General features: G+C 56.0%; 1 protein-coding gene across 3 annotated transcripts; it reads left to right on the top strand.

Annotated features, from left to right (window-relative positions):
- Window positions 1–37: 37 nt before the first annotated feature.
- On the top strand, window positions 38–11,805 carry CBLC (Cbl proto-oncogene C). Of its 3 annotated transcripts, none has more exons than XM_081118508.1 (12): window positions 38–431; window positions 2,399–2,545; window positions 2,700–2,856; window positions 3,091–3,212; window positions 4,308–4,445; window positions 5,720–5,807; window positions 6,698–6,829; window positions 7,967–8,128; window positions 8,454–8,534; window positions 11,290–11,405; window positions 11,527–11,601; window positions 11,702–11,792. In XM_081118508.1, the coding sequence occupies exons 1-11, from the start codon at window positions 79–81 to the stop codon at window positions 11,534–11,536; spliced, it is 1,506 nt and encodes a 501-aa protein (XP_080974634.1). In that variant the 5' UTR covers window positions 38–78; the 3' UTR covers window positions 11,537–11,601; window positions 11,702–11,792. The 3 variants fall into 3 exon arrangements, with proteins under 3 accessions (XP_080974634.1, XP_080974636.1, XP_080974635.1); XM_081118510.1 differs by having other exon boundaries at window positions 71–431; window positions 2,432–2,545; window positions 11,702–11,791; XM_081118509.1 differs by lacking the exon at window positions 11,290–11,405 and having other exon boundaries at window positions 71–431; window positions 11,702–11,805.
- The last annotated feature ends 4,479 nt before the right edge of the window (window positions 11,806–16,284 follow it).

Genomic DNA, 16,284 nt, shown 5'->3' with positions numbered 1-16,284 from the left:
CCCGCCCCCGACCTGACCTGGGCGGGGCTGCGCCTTTCCCCGCGTCCGTCCCTCCCTCCAAAGGCGCCCGGGGAGCCCATGGCTGCGGCCGCGGCCTCGCAGGGCTGGCAGTGGGGGGAGGCCCGCTCGCTTGGCCGGGCGGTGAAGCTGCTGCGGCGCCTGGAGGAGCAATGCGGGGACCCCCGGCTCACCTCGAGTCCCCCGTCGCTGCGGGACCTGCTGCCCAGCACCGCGCAGCTGCTGCGGGAGGTGGCCCAAGCCCGGCGGGCGGCCGGCGGAGGCGGCCCCGAGAGTCGCGGGGGTGCCCGGGACTTTCTCATCGTCTACCTCCACAACCTGGAGGCCAAGAGCAGGCAGGTGGCAGCACTCCTGCCACCCCGGGGCCAAGTGAGTGCCGACGACGAGCTCTTCCGAGAGGGATCCGTACTCAGGTGAGTGGAAGTCCTTGACAACCCCCCCCCCCCCCCCCCCCGCCAAGGTGGGATGACCAGGGAGGCCCAGGTCATGCTCCCACCCTTCCTCCCTCAGTCCCAGGGGTCCAGCCCCCAGCCCCTCCTCCCTCAGACCCAGGAGTCCAGGCCCCAGCCCCTCCTCCCTCAGACCCAGGAGTCCAGGCCCCAGCCCCTCCTCCCTCAGACCCAGGGGTCCAGGCCCCAGCCCCTCCTCCCTCAGACCCAGGAGTCTCAGCCCCCAGTCCCTCCTCCCTCAGACCAGGAGTCCAGGCCCCCAGCCCCTCCTCCCTCAGACCAGGAGTCCAGGCCCCAGCCCCTCCTCCCTCAGACCCAAGAGTCCAGGCCCCAGCCCCTCCTCCCTCAGACCAGGAGTCCAGCCCCCAGCCCCTCCTCCCTCAGACCCAGGAGTCCAAGCCCCAACTCCTCCCTGAAGGAACCTTTTTTTCCCTGCCTTAGGCGCCCAGGCCCTCAGCCCCTCACTTCTCTTTCTTGGCCACCCAGCTGTCTGCTTCCCACTGCCCCACTCTCCCGAAGAAATGTGGGGACCCTAGGGAGCTTCCTGCAGGAGGAGGGGTGGATTGACATCCCATCATCACCTCTCCTGGTCTTCAGTTCCTGAGGAATAGCTGGCTCAGGACCTGGGGCTTGTCTGTGGGCCACCTGCTCTGGTTCTGAACTTGAGGAAGGGGCTGCTGAGTGACAAAGGCAGATGACATTGGAGGCCTAGAGCCCAGAACAAGGCCTGGACCCAGAACAAGGCTCTCAACCCAGTCACCCCACATGCCTCTTCTTATAGCAAATCTTTTGTAGTGTCTCCTTAAATTCATCCTGAAACCTACCTACTCATATTTTTTAAATCACTATAACACCCAAACTCTATTATAAGGAAGTGATAAAAAAAAAAGAATGTTCCTTATAATAAAATTATGGATATTTATAATGGAAATGCCGAGGCACAATCACAATTGTTCTGCAAGGCGGGATTGATGAGCCAGACACTCACGTGTAGGAGAATCACTACGTTGCTGAGTCAGTCTTCCCTTGATATGTAGGAGAGTTGAGTTTCTGTAAAATTCAGTATAAAGCCCTGGCTGGTGTGGTTCAGTGGTTAGAGCTTCAGCTGGGCACCTAAAGGTCACGGGTTTCCCTTCCCAGTCAAGGGCATGTACCTGGGTTGCAGGTTCAATCCCCAGCCACAGAGGAGGCTTGTGCGGGAGGCAACCAATCAATGTGTGTCTCTCACATCAATGTCTCTCTCTCTCCCTCCCTCTCTCTTTTTTCCACTCTCTCTAAAACGCAGTGGAAAAAATATCCTTGGGTGCCGATTAACAAAAAAATATCAGTGTGCACCAAGTGCCAAGTGTTGGGTGTGCTGGGCATTTTATGTGCTTGTAAGAATCCGCGTCACTCCCCCTGTGAGGGAGGAGCTGTACTTATGCCCATTTCACAGTTGGGGAAACTGAGGCTGGGAGGAAAAAAAGGAGCTTTCCAGAAATCACACAGCTAGTGTCAGAGCTCCCCTCTGCTGCTGCCCACATCCTGATACCTCGGGGGCGGGGGGGGCGCAGGCTGCCACCCAGTGCTGCTCCAACCAGGAGGAAGGCCCGAGCAAGGCCTGCACCCAGACCCTCGAAATGCCCTCAGCGCTAGCAGTCCCCGTGACCAGCTAGGCAGGGCTTGGCCTCTGGCCCCCGCGGGCTTCAGCAGAGCCCGGGGTCTGTGCGCTCCTGGTGAGGATTCCAGGCCGCACCCCCTTTCCTCCCCAGAGGAAGAAGCTGAGGCTCTGAGAGGGGGAGGGGAGGCATCAGGGCTGCTGCGGGCAGTGTCGGAGGCCGCTTTACCCTGTGCCGCTGATCAGAGTCCGGGGCCTATGGGTGTTCACAGAGGGTGGAGGTGTCAGTGGGAGCCCCAGGGTTCAGCCAGGTGCTCAGAGCCCATCCCCACAGGCGACAGCTGGCCAAGTTGGCCCTTATCTTCAGCCACATGTACTCGGAGCTGAGGGCGCTCTTTCCCGGGGGAAAGTACTGTGGACACACATACCAGCTCACCAAGACCGCAGCCAGCACCTTCTGGAGAGAGCACTGCGGAGCCCGGTGAGTGAGCACCTGTCCCTGGGGCCCCTGGAGCCTCATCCTGCCCCTGCCCAGGCCCCCAGGAGTCCAGGCCCCAGCTGCCTCCTTCCTAGATGTCCTTCATCCTAGGCTCCCAGAGGCCTCACCTGCACCCCCCCTCCATCCCTCTACCCAGGTGTGTGCTGCCCTGGGCTGAGTTTGAGTCTCTCCTCTGCACCTGCCACCCCGTGGAGTCAGGCCCCACAACCCTCGCCTTGCGCTCCACCATTGACCTCACCTGCAGTGGCCACGTGTCCATCTTTGAATTTGACATCTTTACCAGGCTCTTCCAGGTGAGGGAAGGCCAAGGCTGGGGTCCCAGACTCGGGCCCTGTGGGAGGAGGGGGCTGGGGTCCCTGACTCCTGGGTCCTGGGGAATAAGGGTCTGGAATCTTTTGTGTAAAAGAGAGAAATTCCTGAGGCCCACTGTGGTGTGAGCAAGGTGGCTGGGTTTTGGACCTTGGGAAGCACTAGGAGAGGGGCCTGCTCCATCGGCGCCTCCCCGACTCAAGCATCACCCTCTCCAGCCATGGCCAACACTCCTCAAGAACTGGCAGCTTCTGGCGGTCAACCACCCGGGCTACATGGCATTCCTCACATATGATGAGGTCCGAGCACGTCTGCAGGCCTGCAGGGACAAGCCAGGCAGGTAAAGGGCCGGCCTCAGGAGGAAGAGGCTACCAAGGGGTCCAGGCTCTTGGTTCTGAGCTAGGGGATGGTAGAAACCCAGACATCCTTCAGAGAACAAGAACTGAAGAACTGAGGTACCTGGGATCCCAAAGAGTGGAGAACTCAGAGGTAGAATGCTCACTGCCCCCTGCCACCCCACCTCTTCTCCTGAGACCTCCTGAACCTTCCCACAGTCCAGGAGCTAATGGGACAATACCTGTTCTGGCAGTGGACCTAAAGACCCTGCCCTAGGAGAAGCTCCATTTCTGGTAGGTCAGAGCCCACACTGTACCATTTATTAAATATTTTTAATAGGAATCCTCACACCTACTGGGATAGGAGACTAGGAACCAGGCACCTGAGTCCTGAAATGATTTCAAGTCAGAAGCTTTAAGCTGTTGGGTCCCCACAGAGGATTAAGAATTGAGGGGCTGAGCTCCCTGGAACACCAAGAGGTCAAGGGAATAGGTCAGATTCATGAGTTTTTGCAGGGTTGGGGTGCAGGACCCCCAAGACAGCAAGTGTATTAGCACTTTTCCAGTTACACTGCAAACTGGTTTAAAGGGAAAGAGAAAGGGATGAATGAATGCCCATTACTGAAAAGACCAAGTGTCTTTTCAGGCTTCAGGCAGGGCTGGATCCAGGTGCTCACATGCTATCCTCAAGAATCAGACCCTGCCCATCCCGTCTCTGCTTTCATCTGTGTTAGTTTCATTCGCAGACATGGTCTCCTCGTGGGTTCTAGACTCCCCAGCAGTATGCCCTACCAGCTTAGCTACCTCTGTAGAAATGGGGTACCTTACTGGAACTTCCAGCAAAAGTCCCAGGGCTGACTCCCGCCCCTATGGTCAGGGGTCCTGAAATGCACTGATTGGCCAAGCCGGAGCCAACCTTGTCTAAACCCTAGTGAGAGAGGAGGAGCCAAGCAGGCACACAACAATACAGCACCTCATTGCCTAAAGGGGGAGCTGGGTTATAAGGGGTGAGGATCCCCAACAGTGTTAGGGACTGGGAAATCCCAGAAGGGACAGTGGTGACCGCTCTCTCCCCCAATCCTACCTGCCTCTTCCTCCAGCTACATCTTCCGACCCAGCTGCACTCGCCTGGGGCAGTGGGCCATCGGATACGTGACCTCAGATGGCAGCATCCTGCAGACCATCCCCCACAACAAACCCCTGTTCCAGGCACTCCTGGAAGGACAGAAGGAAGGCTTGTGAGTCCCATCCCTGCAGGGGGAGGGTGTCAGGGACAGCGCCTCGCACAGCGGACGTCATGAACTTGCAATACTGCGGTGTTCCAGCAGGTGGCAGGCGAGGCCTGGAGGAAGGGGCACCTTTTCCAGTTCCCACGGAGCTGCCTTAGGCGCCAGCAGCAGTTCCCAGAAGGGGGTGGGGAGTGGAGCACAACCCCCTTGCGGCTCCATCCCTTGAAATTTCACTCAGAGCTTTTGCTTCTCGATACCTATATGGTGTTCTGGGTGCCACACTTAGGGCAGAAAGAGAACTGGGCAAACAGCCGGGCTGGTGGTTTTCCCTCTGTAACCTTGGCTGCCCCAGGGCCTCTCTTCCAGAAGCTGCCTTGGGCACGAGGGGAGAAGAAAAGGCAGGTGAGGGTCTCAAGTTCCATCCTGGACCCTTAACCAGAGCCGTCTTCTTCTTCTTCTTTTTAATGTCTTTATTGATTTCAGAGAGAGGAAGGGAGAGGGAGAGAGAGAGAGAAACAATTGGTCGGCTGCCCCCTGCACGCCCCCTGCTGGGGATCCAGCCCACACCCCAGGCATGTGCCCTGCCATGGAATCCAACCCTGACACTCAAGCACTGAACCATGCCGGCTGGGCCCACACATATATTATTATATTCCTACTTGACAACTGAGGAAACTGAGGCACAGAGAGGCAGAGCCACTTGCCCAGGTCACACAGCTGCTGAGCTGACGAGCTGGGATTTGAAACCAAACCTGCCCCCAGCCCTGGTCTGCGTCCCTCCGGGCCTCACTGTGTGGCCTTGGGCAGTTACCTCCCCCACACCGGGCCTCAGTCACCAGCTATGAAGCAAGAAGTAGCTTAGGTGTCCAGGAGGGTCCTTGTAGTCCCACTAGTCTGACTCTAGGATTTGGTTACTACGGGAAGCTGTGACTCTGAGATGCTGTTATGCTCAGGCCTGAATACTCTAGGACAGGTGACATTCTGGGAGGACGAGGCCTGACTTTTGATCATTTTCCTGGTTCCCATTCATCTGATCCATGTTCCCAGAGCTTGGGTCACTTAGGTTATGAGTGCCCATCTATGGGGGTCTGAGGGGACATGCCTTGCCCTGGAGAGTATCACTTTGAGGACAGGAGAAAAATATCCCCAGGCCAGCAAGAGATTTGGGGCAACTGCTCATTTGGGAGCTCTGGGCTCTGGGCCCCATCTAGGGGGTGGGGAGTCCTTGTTAGTCTGGGGGGGCCAGGCTGGGCACCCTCAGTAGCCCTCTCTTCCCTCCCCAGCTACCTCTACCCAGATGGGAAGAACCACAACCCAGACCTGACTGAGCTCTGCCACATGGAGCCCCATCAGTACATCCACGTGTCAGAGGTGAGGCCCAGGCCTGTGCCCCCCTCCCCTGGCCCTGCTTACTGCCCACCCCTCCCTGCACCCACACATGACTCAGGAATTCCCTTGCACCAAGTCAGGCCCTGGAATCCCAGAGGCCTTGGGGTTTCATGCTGGTGTGATGGCCATGTGACCTGAGGTAAATCACTTGGGCTCTCTGAGCCTCTGTTCCTTCTCTGGGAAATACAGCTCTTCCTGCCTCCTCCCCAGGGGTTTTCATGGGGATTAGACTAGGAAATTATATTTCTGAGATCATCAGGACAGCTGATGCACTTGAGCATTCACTCAAGTGAGGCCCATAGTTGGCACAGTTGCCTGTGGGTGGAGAGAAATGACAAATAATTTTTTTTAGGTGCAAGTATATCCCACACAATATCTGGGATACACTTATGCTTAAAACCTTATCCTTTATGTATCTGAAAATCAAATGTAATAGGGCATCCTGTTTTGTTTTTCTTAATTCTCACCTGAGGATTGATTTTTTAGAGAGGAAGGGAGAGAGAGAAATGATGTGAGAAACATCGATCAGTTGCTTCCCACACACACCCCAACTGGGTCTCGAACCCGTAACCTAGGTGTGTTCTCTGACTGGAAATTGAACCCACAACCTTTAGGTGTATGGGATGATGCTCCAGCCAACTGAGCCACCCGGCCAGGGCTCATCCTGTAATTTTAGTTGCTAAATCTGGCAACCCTGAGAGCAGTCCACCCCAGGGAGCACATCTCATAACAGGGTACCTGTAGGAGGCAGCAGACACAGGGCCTGGGACTTGGGAGAGGGCTGGGGGCTGGCTTGGAGGTTTGGGACTTTCTTCTATATCCCGTGGCTGGTGTCGCCAAGCTTCCCACCGCCCCATCTTCCTGCCTGCCAGGAGCAGCTGCAGCTGTACTGGGCCATGGACTCCACGTTCGAGCTCTGTAAGATCTGTGCCGAGAGCAACAAGGACGTGAAGATTGAGCCGTGCGGGCACCTGCTGTGCAGCAGCTGCCTGGCTGCCTGGCAGGTGGGTCCGCCTGCCCTGCCTTCCCACCCCGTCTCCCCCTCTCTCTGGTAAAAGCCCCTAAAGGATCTCCCACAGGCCTCAGGGACCAGCTGGGAAAACTGAGGCCCAGGAAAGCAGACACTTGCTCAGGGTCACTCGGGGGTGAGGGCCTGGAGCCACCTGTCTGTGTGTGTGTGTCTGTCCCTGTCTCACTCTACTCCTGTCACCTCTGCTTCTCCTTCTCCAGCTACATTATTCATGGAAAGAGCGCCTTCCTTCCCTCACTGGGCCATCTGGGGCTAGTGGCTTCACCTCTCCCAGCCTTAGCCTCTGGAGAACTGAGCTGACAGGAGCAAACCCCCGAGGGCCACAGTGAGAATCCAAACCCTGAAGCCCTCAGGGAAGGCCCCTGTGGGGAAGGAGGCCTGAGTGCATGACATCACCTACCTTTTACCGTAATGTAAATGCCTGGCATTGAGCTGAGTCATCCATTTCAGAGATATCTGTCTCCAGTGAGCAAATTGCCAGATGAATGACACAGCTACTAGCAAAAGCAGATAAGGAACTAGGCTGCCCCCACTCATGAAGTTCCCCTTTAGAAAGCCCTGGGGAACCTACTTAGGTGGTCCATGCTTTTCCCTTTCTACACCCTAATTCCTGCTCCTATGCTTTGTTGCTATGGTTTTTTTCATTCTCACCTGAGGATTTTTTTTTTTATTACTATTATTATTGATTTGAGAGAGAGAAAAAACAAACATCAGTTGGTTGCCTCCCATATGCGCCCCAACTGGGGATCCAACCTGCAACCTAGGTATGTGCCCTGACCAGGAATCAAACCCGCAACATTTTGGTGTAGGGGACAACACTCCAACCAACTGGGCCACCCTGGTGTTGGTGGGGGAATGTCTCTGGGGGCCTAGGTGAGTGCCTCAGGCCTTCTGCGCCCAGAGCATCACTATCGATGGCTGGGGCCCACAGCCTGGCTCCAGTGGGCTCCCCTGGCCTCAGGCTCTGGTCCAGTTGCCCCTTCGTGTTCTGCATCTCTCTCCCCGTCTCCCTCTCTCCATGACTCCTCCTCTCTCTCTGCCCTCCCTACGTCACTGCGCTGGAGATGAAGGCTCTTGCAGGGAGACCCTGACCCTTCCCCCCCACCCCCAGCAATCGGACAACCAGACCTGCCCCTTCTGCCGCAATGAGATCAAGGGCCGAGAGGTTGTGACTATCCATCAGTTCCAAGGGAGGCCAGGGAAAGCCAGGGCCACTGCTAAGGACCCGGGGAACAGCAATGGCCAGGAAAGTGGAGAAGAGGAGCTGGAGCAGGTAAGCAGGGCCAGGCAGGAGCTGGAACCAAAATTCCTGGGGTCTGAGGGAGGGGGGCCGGGGGCCTGGTCTCCTGGGTCTGAGAGAAGATGGGGCTGGTGACAGGATTCTGGGGTGCTAGGGGCCTGGACTTTTGCTTCCCTGAGGGTCTGGGGCTATGGCTCTCTCCAGTCTGAGCCCTCCTGAGCATTGGGACTGTCCTATTGTCCGTTACATCTCCAGGGTCCACAACAGTGCCTGGATGCTGGGACACCAGGCAGGAGGACATGTAGGTGAGAAGAAATTGGCAGCTCACAACCCTCCCTCCACCTTCTGTCTCCCCTAGGTGGTCCCCTCAGCTCCCCCTCTGCCCCCTCGCCTGGATCTGTCCCCTGAGCATCCCAGAAGTAAAGGCCAACTGAAGGTGGTGAGTTAGGCACTGGTCTGAGGTGGGCAGCTGGGGTCTCATTCAACCACAGGGTCCCTGGTTTAGCTAGGTGCTCGGGGTGCCAGGCCAAGCGCTACGTTCTCTGCACCACTTACGAGGTGCTGTGTAGCCTGGCATCCACACCGCTGAGGCCTCCTCTCCGGGCTCTTCTTTATTCATTCCCCACCATGGGCTTTCTGGCTCCCCTTCCGGCATCCCAGGCATGTCCTGCCCCAGGGCCTTTACACAAGTCCTTCCCTCTGCCCGGATCTCCTTTATCCAGGCTCACTTTCTCGTCCTCTCAAGACCTTCCTTGACCACCCTGTCGAAAATAGTGCCCTGCTCCTTCCAAGCCCCTACCCGCTGCATTTTCATAGCTCTTCCCGTCGCCTGGCAGAAAGGAGAGTTTCTGTTGTTTTCTGTAACCATCATCAGCCTGTCACTCCCCTGAAGGTTAGGACTTTGCCTTATTCTCGTTGTATCGCCAGAATCTAGAACAGTGCCTGACCCATAGTAGGTGCTCAATAGATAGATGTCGAAGGAGCAAGTTGAACTGAGTCTTCCCAACAATCCTATGAAATAAAAAATGTTCCTCTCCTCATTTTTCAGAGGAAAAAAGCCCAGAGAGGTGACTGCAGCTGCCCAAACCCACACAGCCTAAAAGAGGAAAAACCAGGGTTAGGGGCCTTAAAATCACCTGCTTATTTTCTAAGGGAGCCCCAGCCTTGCTCCTCCCGTCCCAGGGTTTTCTGAGACCCTGGCACACCGGGGACGGGCAGATCTCTGTTAGCATCGCAGGCTGAGTACACACAAAATTCAATCAATACCGGCTGCCTTCAAACAAACAACTCAGGATGTCCGGGAACATTATTCCACCACAGCAAACAAGAGAGCCAGCAGGAGGGGTGCTGGAGGCCGTGACACCAGCCAGGGAAGCTAAAAACAGATCCTAACCTGCGGCCAAAAGCAAATGGAAACATTAGGAGGCACTCAGCTGGCTCCCTGAGGACAGCAAGGGGACACAGCCAGAACGGCAGGCTGAGGGGCACTGCCACGTGGCCGCCCCTTCGCCTAGGCTGTGGCCTCCGCCTGGCGTGCCCTTTCCTCCCCTCCCCAAACCCTGCCTGATTCAAAGTCCAGGCAGCTCCTACTCCTTCATTCTGCAAAACACTGCAGGAGGGACAGCCCTGATTTCCCAGCAAGGTGACTTCATAGTGAAAATAGTTAATGTATCACTTTTCCTGAATGATGACTGGCACTGCTTTGTTACAAAATATTTCTAATTAAGGAGAGTTGACATACAGTATTGTATTAGTTTCAGCTGTACAACATAGTGGTTCCACGCTTATATACCTTAATGGGTCACCACACCTAAGTCTAGTACCCAACTGTCACCGTGCGAAGTTATTACAATATTATTGACTGTGTTCCCTGAGCGGTAGCTGGCACTGTTTTTTAATGTATTCATTCATTTGTCATGGCAACCCAATGAGATGGGTACTGCTATGACCCCTATTATACAGAGGGGGACACTGAGGCTCAGAGATCTCAAGGTCACCCCACTCGAAGGTGATGATCAGGTCTAAAACCAAGGCTCCTGGCTCTAGATTCCAGAGCCCCTCCTCTGCTTCTTCTGTGGGCCTCGACTACCTTGTCTGTAAAATGGATGTGATGCCAGCTCTGGCTGCGTGGTGCTGCTGTGGGCCCTGGGTGAGTGGCGCTGTGTTAATGGTCAGTGTCACTGTGGTCCCGATTTGCATAGGATGCTCCCGCACAGGCGCAGTTCTCGGCTTCATCTGAGAAACCCACCTCTAGGGGGCACCACCATCATTCAGCAGAACCCCAGCATCCGTGACCGCTGGGAACCTCTCCCATCCTCAGTGTCTCCATGTGGAGAACGGGGACAACCTGGCGTGGGCCCCACAAGCTTTGACAGGGTCAGCAAGATTAGGTGTCTGTAACCTGAGTCAGAGCCTCTACCCCGAACTCTCGGGAGCTCCCCAGGGCACCAAAACTCAAAGCCAACATCTCCAGGGCCCACAAGACCTGAGGATCTGGCCCCTTCCCATCTCTCCGATGGCCTCCTACCACCCCACCCCCAACTCCTTTCCAGCAACGATGGGCCCCTAGCTGTTCTAACGGGCCAGCAAGCCCACCACCCACCGCAGGGCTCTCCCCGCAGTCTCCTTGCACTCAGGCTTCTGCTCAGTGTCCCCTCCTCCAAGAGGGTTCCCCGGCCACTCTGATGCCCGGACACCCACACACACACTCTCCCGTGCCTGTTTCCGTTCTCTGAAGGACATCTAACTCTGGGATGTTTCCTTCACACACTGATTACTGATGGTCAGCCTCTTGCTCAGTGGACTGTCAGTTCCGTGAGGAGAGAGCTTTTTGTCTGTCTGGTTCATGGCTGTCTCTTCAGGGCCCAGAACAGTCCCTGAGTCCCTGACACACTGTAGATGCTCAGGAAGTATATGTGGGATAAATGAATGGTGGCGAGGGAGGGAGGGAGGGGTGGATGAGTGAATGAATGGATGAGTGGGTGGGTGGGTGGGTATGTAGATGGATGGACAAGCAAATTAAAACTTTTTCCTACTCAGGCCAGAGGTGTTAGGGGGAAAACAGCTTGTGCTGGGAACACAACCCTATCAGACCGCCCAGCCCCCTGCCACCACTGTGTTACTCATGTCTGGGCCTGTGAAATGAAGCACAACAGCAGCTCAGCTGTAAAATTTCTTCATTTCCTCCCCTCCAGGGGCCTCCGGCCTTCCCCAAACTTCGGGCCCCCCTTATTTTGCCAAGAATTAGGACTGCAGCCTCAGCCCCATGCAAAATCACCTCCAGACCCCAGGCCAGGGAGGGAGCCACAGAGTAAGTAGAGGGCGCAGCTGGGGTCCCAGACTCCTGGGTCTGAGGGAGGAGGGCATGGGGGCGGAAGGGAAACACTGGTCCTAAGAAGTCGACAGCCCCCCTCAAACTCTCCCCATTACAGAAACTCTTAAAGGGAAAGTCGCCCCTCCAGCTGCCCCTGTGGGGCCCACGATCGCTGCCCAGGCCTGGAGGCCAGGTGAGTCCCCCCACCCTGCCCAGCTTCCCTCCCTTGGTCTTCCCACCCCACCCCACCTGAATATGATACTATCTAAACAACCTCTCTTTCCACCTCATAGGGCACCAAGATCTGCTGCTAAAGGGAGCCCAGGGGCTGCGGGGCTGGAAGGGGTTTGTGAAGCCGGAATAAACTGCAGAGCCTCGGCTGTACTCCCGTGTGTGGAGCAAGAGTGCAGCGGCCACTAGGGGGCAGCTTGGCATCGGGAACGTGCAGGCCCTGAGCCCCGAGCCCCAAGCCCCACCTGGTTAACCCATGCATCTGGGATCAGAGAGCCAAGAATGGGGGACCTAGCTCCTCTGGATCCAGGAGTCTGCACCCCCAGCCTCCTCCCTCAGACCCAAGAGTTCAGAGTCCCAAGCTCTCAGAGAAGCAGGCAGCCAATCCCCTTTCCCCATCATGGCAAAAAAATTCCTGCAACCAGACCCAGGCATCCAAGCTCTAAGTCCCCTAGTCAAAAAAGACCCCAAGTTTCCCTGAGAGTTATGTCCCCAGTCTTGCCACATCTGTCCTCATCCCTCTCTCTCTTTTTAGAATATACCTTTATTGATTTCAGGGAGAGGGAGAGAGAGAAACATCAATGATGTTTCATTGATCGGCTGCCTCCTGCACACCCCCTACTGGGGATTGAGCCTGAAACCCGGGCATGTGCCCTGACCAGGAATCGAACCCATGACCTAGTTCATGGGTCTACACTCGACCCCTAAGCCACGCCAGCCAGGCTCATTCCTCTCTCTTTATTCCTCTCTGGGATCCTCTCAGAGTAACAGTGACTTCCAGCCCAAATCAAGCTGGGAAAGTGTCTCTCACCTCCTCACTGAGGGAAGCCTCCCTCCATTAAGTTTAGAGCAGTCAGCATCCCCTGAGCCCCTGCCCTGTGCCCAGCCCCGGGCTGGACAATGCGGAGCATGAGGCAGTGGCCACTGCCCTCCTGGGAGGCAGACCTGTCCCCCCACAGTGGTGATCCAGAGTGGGCAGGACTAGGATGAGGGAGCCCATATTGGGCAGCTGACCCAGCCTGGGAGCTCGATGATGGCTTCCAGGAGGAAGGGACATCCAAGCTGAGACTGAAGAGATGAGGAGAAGGTGTTCCAAAGTAAATGGAGCTGGAAGTGTGCCTCACAGATTTAGTTTCAAGCAACAGAAGCCGCCTCTGGGGCAGAAAGGAAATTGATCGAGAGGACTTGGGATCACTCACAGAATCCTGGAAGTGATTAGAGAACCAGAATTGGAAAGCGAGCAGCAACACCGGCAGCTGGCCTCAAACCATGGCCCAGCCACGATCACGCCACAGAACCGGTCAGATGAGGCTGCAGTGGTGACCACTGGACATTTGTCATCTTGCCTCTGCTGCCCCAGAAGCAGGCAGTGTCTGCTAGCAGTTGCTCAGAACAAATGACACCGAAATTTACTGATGAACAACAAGAATCATTATCTCTAATGGGTGCTGTGGGCCAGGATTTGGGGAAGAGCTTGACTGGGTGGTTCTGGCTCTGGGTGCAATCAAGTGGTGCTTGGGGCAGGGCAGCTGGGGGCTGGGCAGGCGGCCCTCTGCAGTCTCGGGTCTCTTCATGTGCTTTCACACTTGCTAGTTGGGCTTCCCCACAGCATGACTGCCTCCAGGTAGTCGGACTGCTTATGTTGTGGCTGAAGGCATCCTGTGACCCAGGCAGAAGCTACGTGGCTTTTCTACCTAATCTTGGGAGTCCCGTAGTGTCATTTCTGCCATATTCTATCGGCTACTGTGAGTCACACAACTGCACAGATATAAGAGGAGGGGACATTGACCCCACTTCTTGGTGGAAAGAGTGTCAAGGTCAGATGTTAGAAGAGCAGGTAGGGTGAGAGAGATTGTCGCAGCCATCTTTGGAAAATAGAATTTGTCCCAGCTGCTGTGGCAGGAACAGATTCGCCAGTCTCTGCTTCTTTGAGGTGATTAGCTCCTGACTACCAAGTAGAGTAGGATTTGCCAAGGTCACTTTAGCACCGACAGATGCAGAAAGGCAAACATGTCCTTGATGGCTTCAATAGAGGGCAACAGGCTTTCAGACAGCAGGGATTTTTTCCAACTGTGGAAAGGGGGTGCAGATGCTAGCTAACTGCCCCCCAAGACCACTACAGTCCACCCCTTTGAACACTCAATATCGATCTGTACCCTTTGTTCTATACTTCCATTCTATTATTACCTAAACTCCCTGCACAACTATTGTCCAACCAAAAATGCATTCACACTGCCCCCCACCCCTGACAACACAAATTCTCAAAAGTTACACTTCCCAGATGCCAGTCTGGAATCATTGGGGAAAAGCCATCACCCTTGAAATGTGTCATGCTTCTGTCTTCCATGAGCTGTGAGCTCATTTTCAAGTTAACGGTCATCACACGCTGCATGTAAAATAACGGATAAAGGTGGAGAAAAGATAAGGCTTGTTAATTAAAATGTATAAGCAATGTGCACATGAGACACCAGGGTGGAATTGGATATTTAATTCATTGAATTTTTGCTCAGCTCCTAATGCCAAGCACTGTCCTAGGCACTGGAAAAACTGAACAAAACCACTTACAAAAATATGTGGCAATAAGTGTCGTGAAAGAAAAATGTAAGATAAGGGAAATAGGAGTGGCTAGGAAAGCAGGAATTGCTATTTTAGGTAATAGGATTACAGGAAGCTCTTTCACAGGTAATCTTGATGAGATTTGAAGCTAGTATGCGGGGGAAAGAATGACCCAGCAGAGGGAATAGCAAGTGCAAAGGCCCTGAGGCTGGAACATGCCTGGTGGTAGAAGAACCACACAGACGCCAAGAGAACAATATGGCAAAAGCAGAGCTAGCAAGCGATAAAAGAGGCAGGGGGAGTCAGGGAGGTAACATGGAGCAGATCGAGGACCTGTGAGCCAGGAAGTGCACTCAGTGAAAGGAACCAGGGGAGGATTCTGACTGAGCAGGGGTTATGTGAGTTGACTCATTTTAATGGCTGTTTTGTGGGAGGAAATTGTAGGGAACAAGGACAGATGATGTCACGGTACTAGTTTCTGCAAGTCTATGGCTTGTATTTATGACTTCACTCCTTCAAACACACTCCATGTTCATCTTCCCTCTCCTAGGACCTCAACTGGTTGGGTTCTTGAGGAACATAGAAGGGGGTGGCTGATGACCTAGAGGTGCCTACCAGGGTCAGCCCAAGCAGCAGATGCCCAAGTCAGGGCAGAAGAGCTGGGGAGTGGGTTTCTGGGGTCACAACGTGTGAGCTGGTCTGGGAGTGCAGCTGCATTTGCCCACGAGGGAGTTTGTATCTATGGTCCAGTCTGGGTGGGGTCTGCATGTGAGCCTGTGTGCTCGAGTTTGAGCCTTGCAAACCTTCCTGAGCGCCTGCTCTGTTTCTTGCCTTGTACTGGGGACGCAACACTGCCCAAGACAGCTCCTGGCCTTACCCGCATGGGCTCACAGTCCAGCGGGGGGGACAGGCCTATCCCCAGACAAGGACGACCCAGAGTGTGCAGGACGGGGGGGGGGGGGGGGGGGGGGGGGGGGGTTGGGGAGCCCTAAGGTTGTGGGAGCCCAGAGGAAGCGCCTGACCCAGCGGGGGCGGCAAGGGGGGTTAGGGAGGTTGGGCAGGGGGTGTGTCCTGGAGGAGGGAATGGTGCGGCTGATACTAAAAGGTCACCTCTCCTGGTATAACAATTGCTCTCCTGTATCACCGATGGATAAAGGAGCTTTGCCCAGTCCGACTCCCAGGTGGACCTGTAATCTGAGCCTTCCCTCTGTCTGATGGGCAAGGCCCAGTCTTACCAGTGACCCCCCATTCTGACCAGTATCCAGGGCTTAATTTCTCCCTGGTAACCAGTGACCTCTCCTGACCCCCTACCTCTTGGCCAGCAGTTTGGGGATTTTGCCCCAGTCAGACCTGGCTTGTGAGGAGCCTGGGTACTCTGATCTGTGATTCTGTGTGACCTGTCACCCTTCCTCGGGACCCATGGACGCGCCCTGCCCCTCTTCCCTCAGGTGCCCTGTTCTCCCCTCTCCCACTCACCTGCTGCTGCCAGCCTGCTTCTCCCCTCCCCCCAAGGTAGGGAGGGAGTGTAGGGAAGAGGGAGGGAGGAAGGGGGGTGGCATTCCTGGGATTCCCTGGATGGGGGAAGAGAGAGGGCCCTACCAGAGAGAGCCAAAGAGAGAGCACCTCACACACACACGCTGGGCAGAACTGGAGTTTGGAGACCATTAAATAGGAGATTAAACCCAGGGGTTCCAGGCCAGCAGGCAGGCAGGAGAGGCGCGCAGAGCGCCGGCCACAGGAGAGGGCGCCCGGGGCACTGGGAGAGGCTGTTCTAGGCCACTGGTCAGGCCGGGCGCCGCCGGGTGTGCCGAAAGAGGCCAGCGCCGGTGCTGGGGTCAGCTGGGTCACATCCAGCAGGCCCCTGCTCAGGAGGGGACGAGGGTCCGCGGTGGGTGGTGGGGTCCAGCCGAAGACGCACTGGCCGGACCGGTCCGGCAAGGCGCCGGGCGCGGGGGCCGGGGTGCTGCTGAGCCTGAGCCGCAGCCCGGGGCGAGGGGCCGAGGGAGCAGGGCTCCGGACTGAGCGCTGGGAGGTCCTCCCAGGGCAGCGGGAGGTCTGGCCCCGCGCCCAGGTTTGGGGGGATCAGGGG

Source organism: Miniopterus schreibersii, assembly GCF_964146895.1.
Source record: "Miniopterus schreibersii genome assembly, chromosome: 18".
Lineage (NCBI taxonomy): Eukaryota > Metazoa > Chordata > Mammalia > Chiroptera > Miniopteridae > Miniopterus > Miniopterus schreibersii.
The sequence above is the reverse complement of the archived record's forward strand: the minus strand, read 5'-3'. Positions and strand labels throughout refer to the sequence as shown.

What these genes read in the sequence shown, in the direction of transcription:
- CBLC (XM_081118508.1), top strand. Translation starts at nt 79, where the DNA reads ATGGCTGCGGCCGCGGCCTCGCAGGGCTGGCAGTGGGGGGAGGCCCGC. An exon ending in TCTTTACCAGGCTCTTCCAG is followed by an intron (nt 2,857 to 3,090) that starts GTGAGGGAAGGC and finishes CACCCTCTCCAG; the next exon opens with CCATGGCCAACACTCCTCAA. An exon ending in TGCAGGGACAAGCCAGGCAG is followed by an intron (nt 3,213 to 4,307) that starts GTAAAGGGCCGG and finishes CTCTTCCTCCAG; the next exon opens with CTACATCTTCCGACCCAGCT.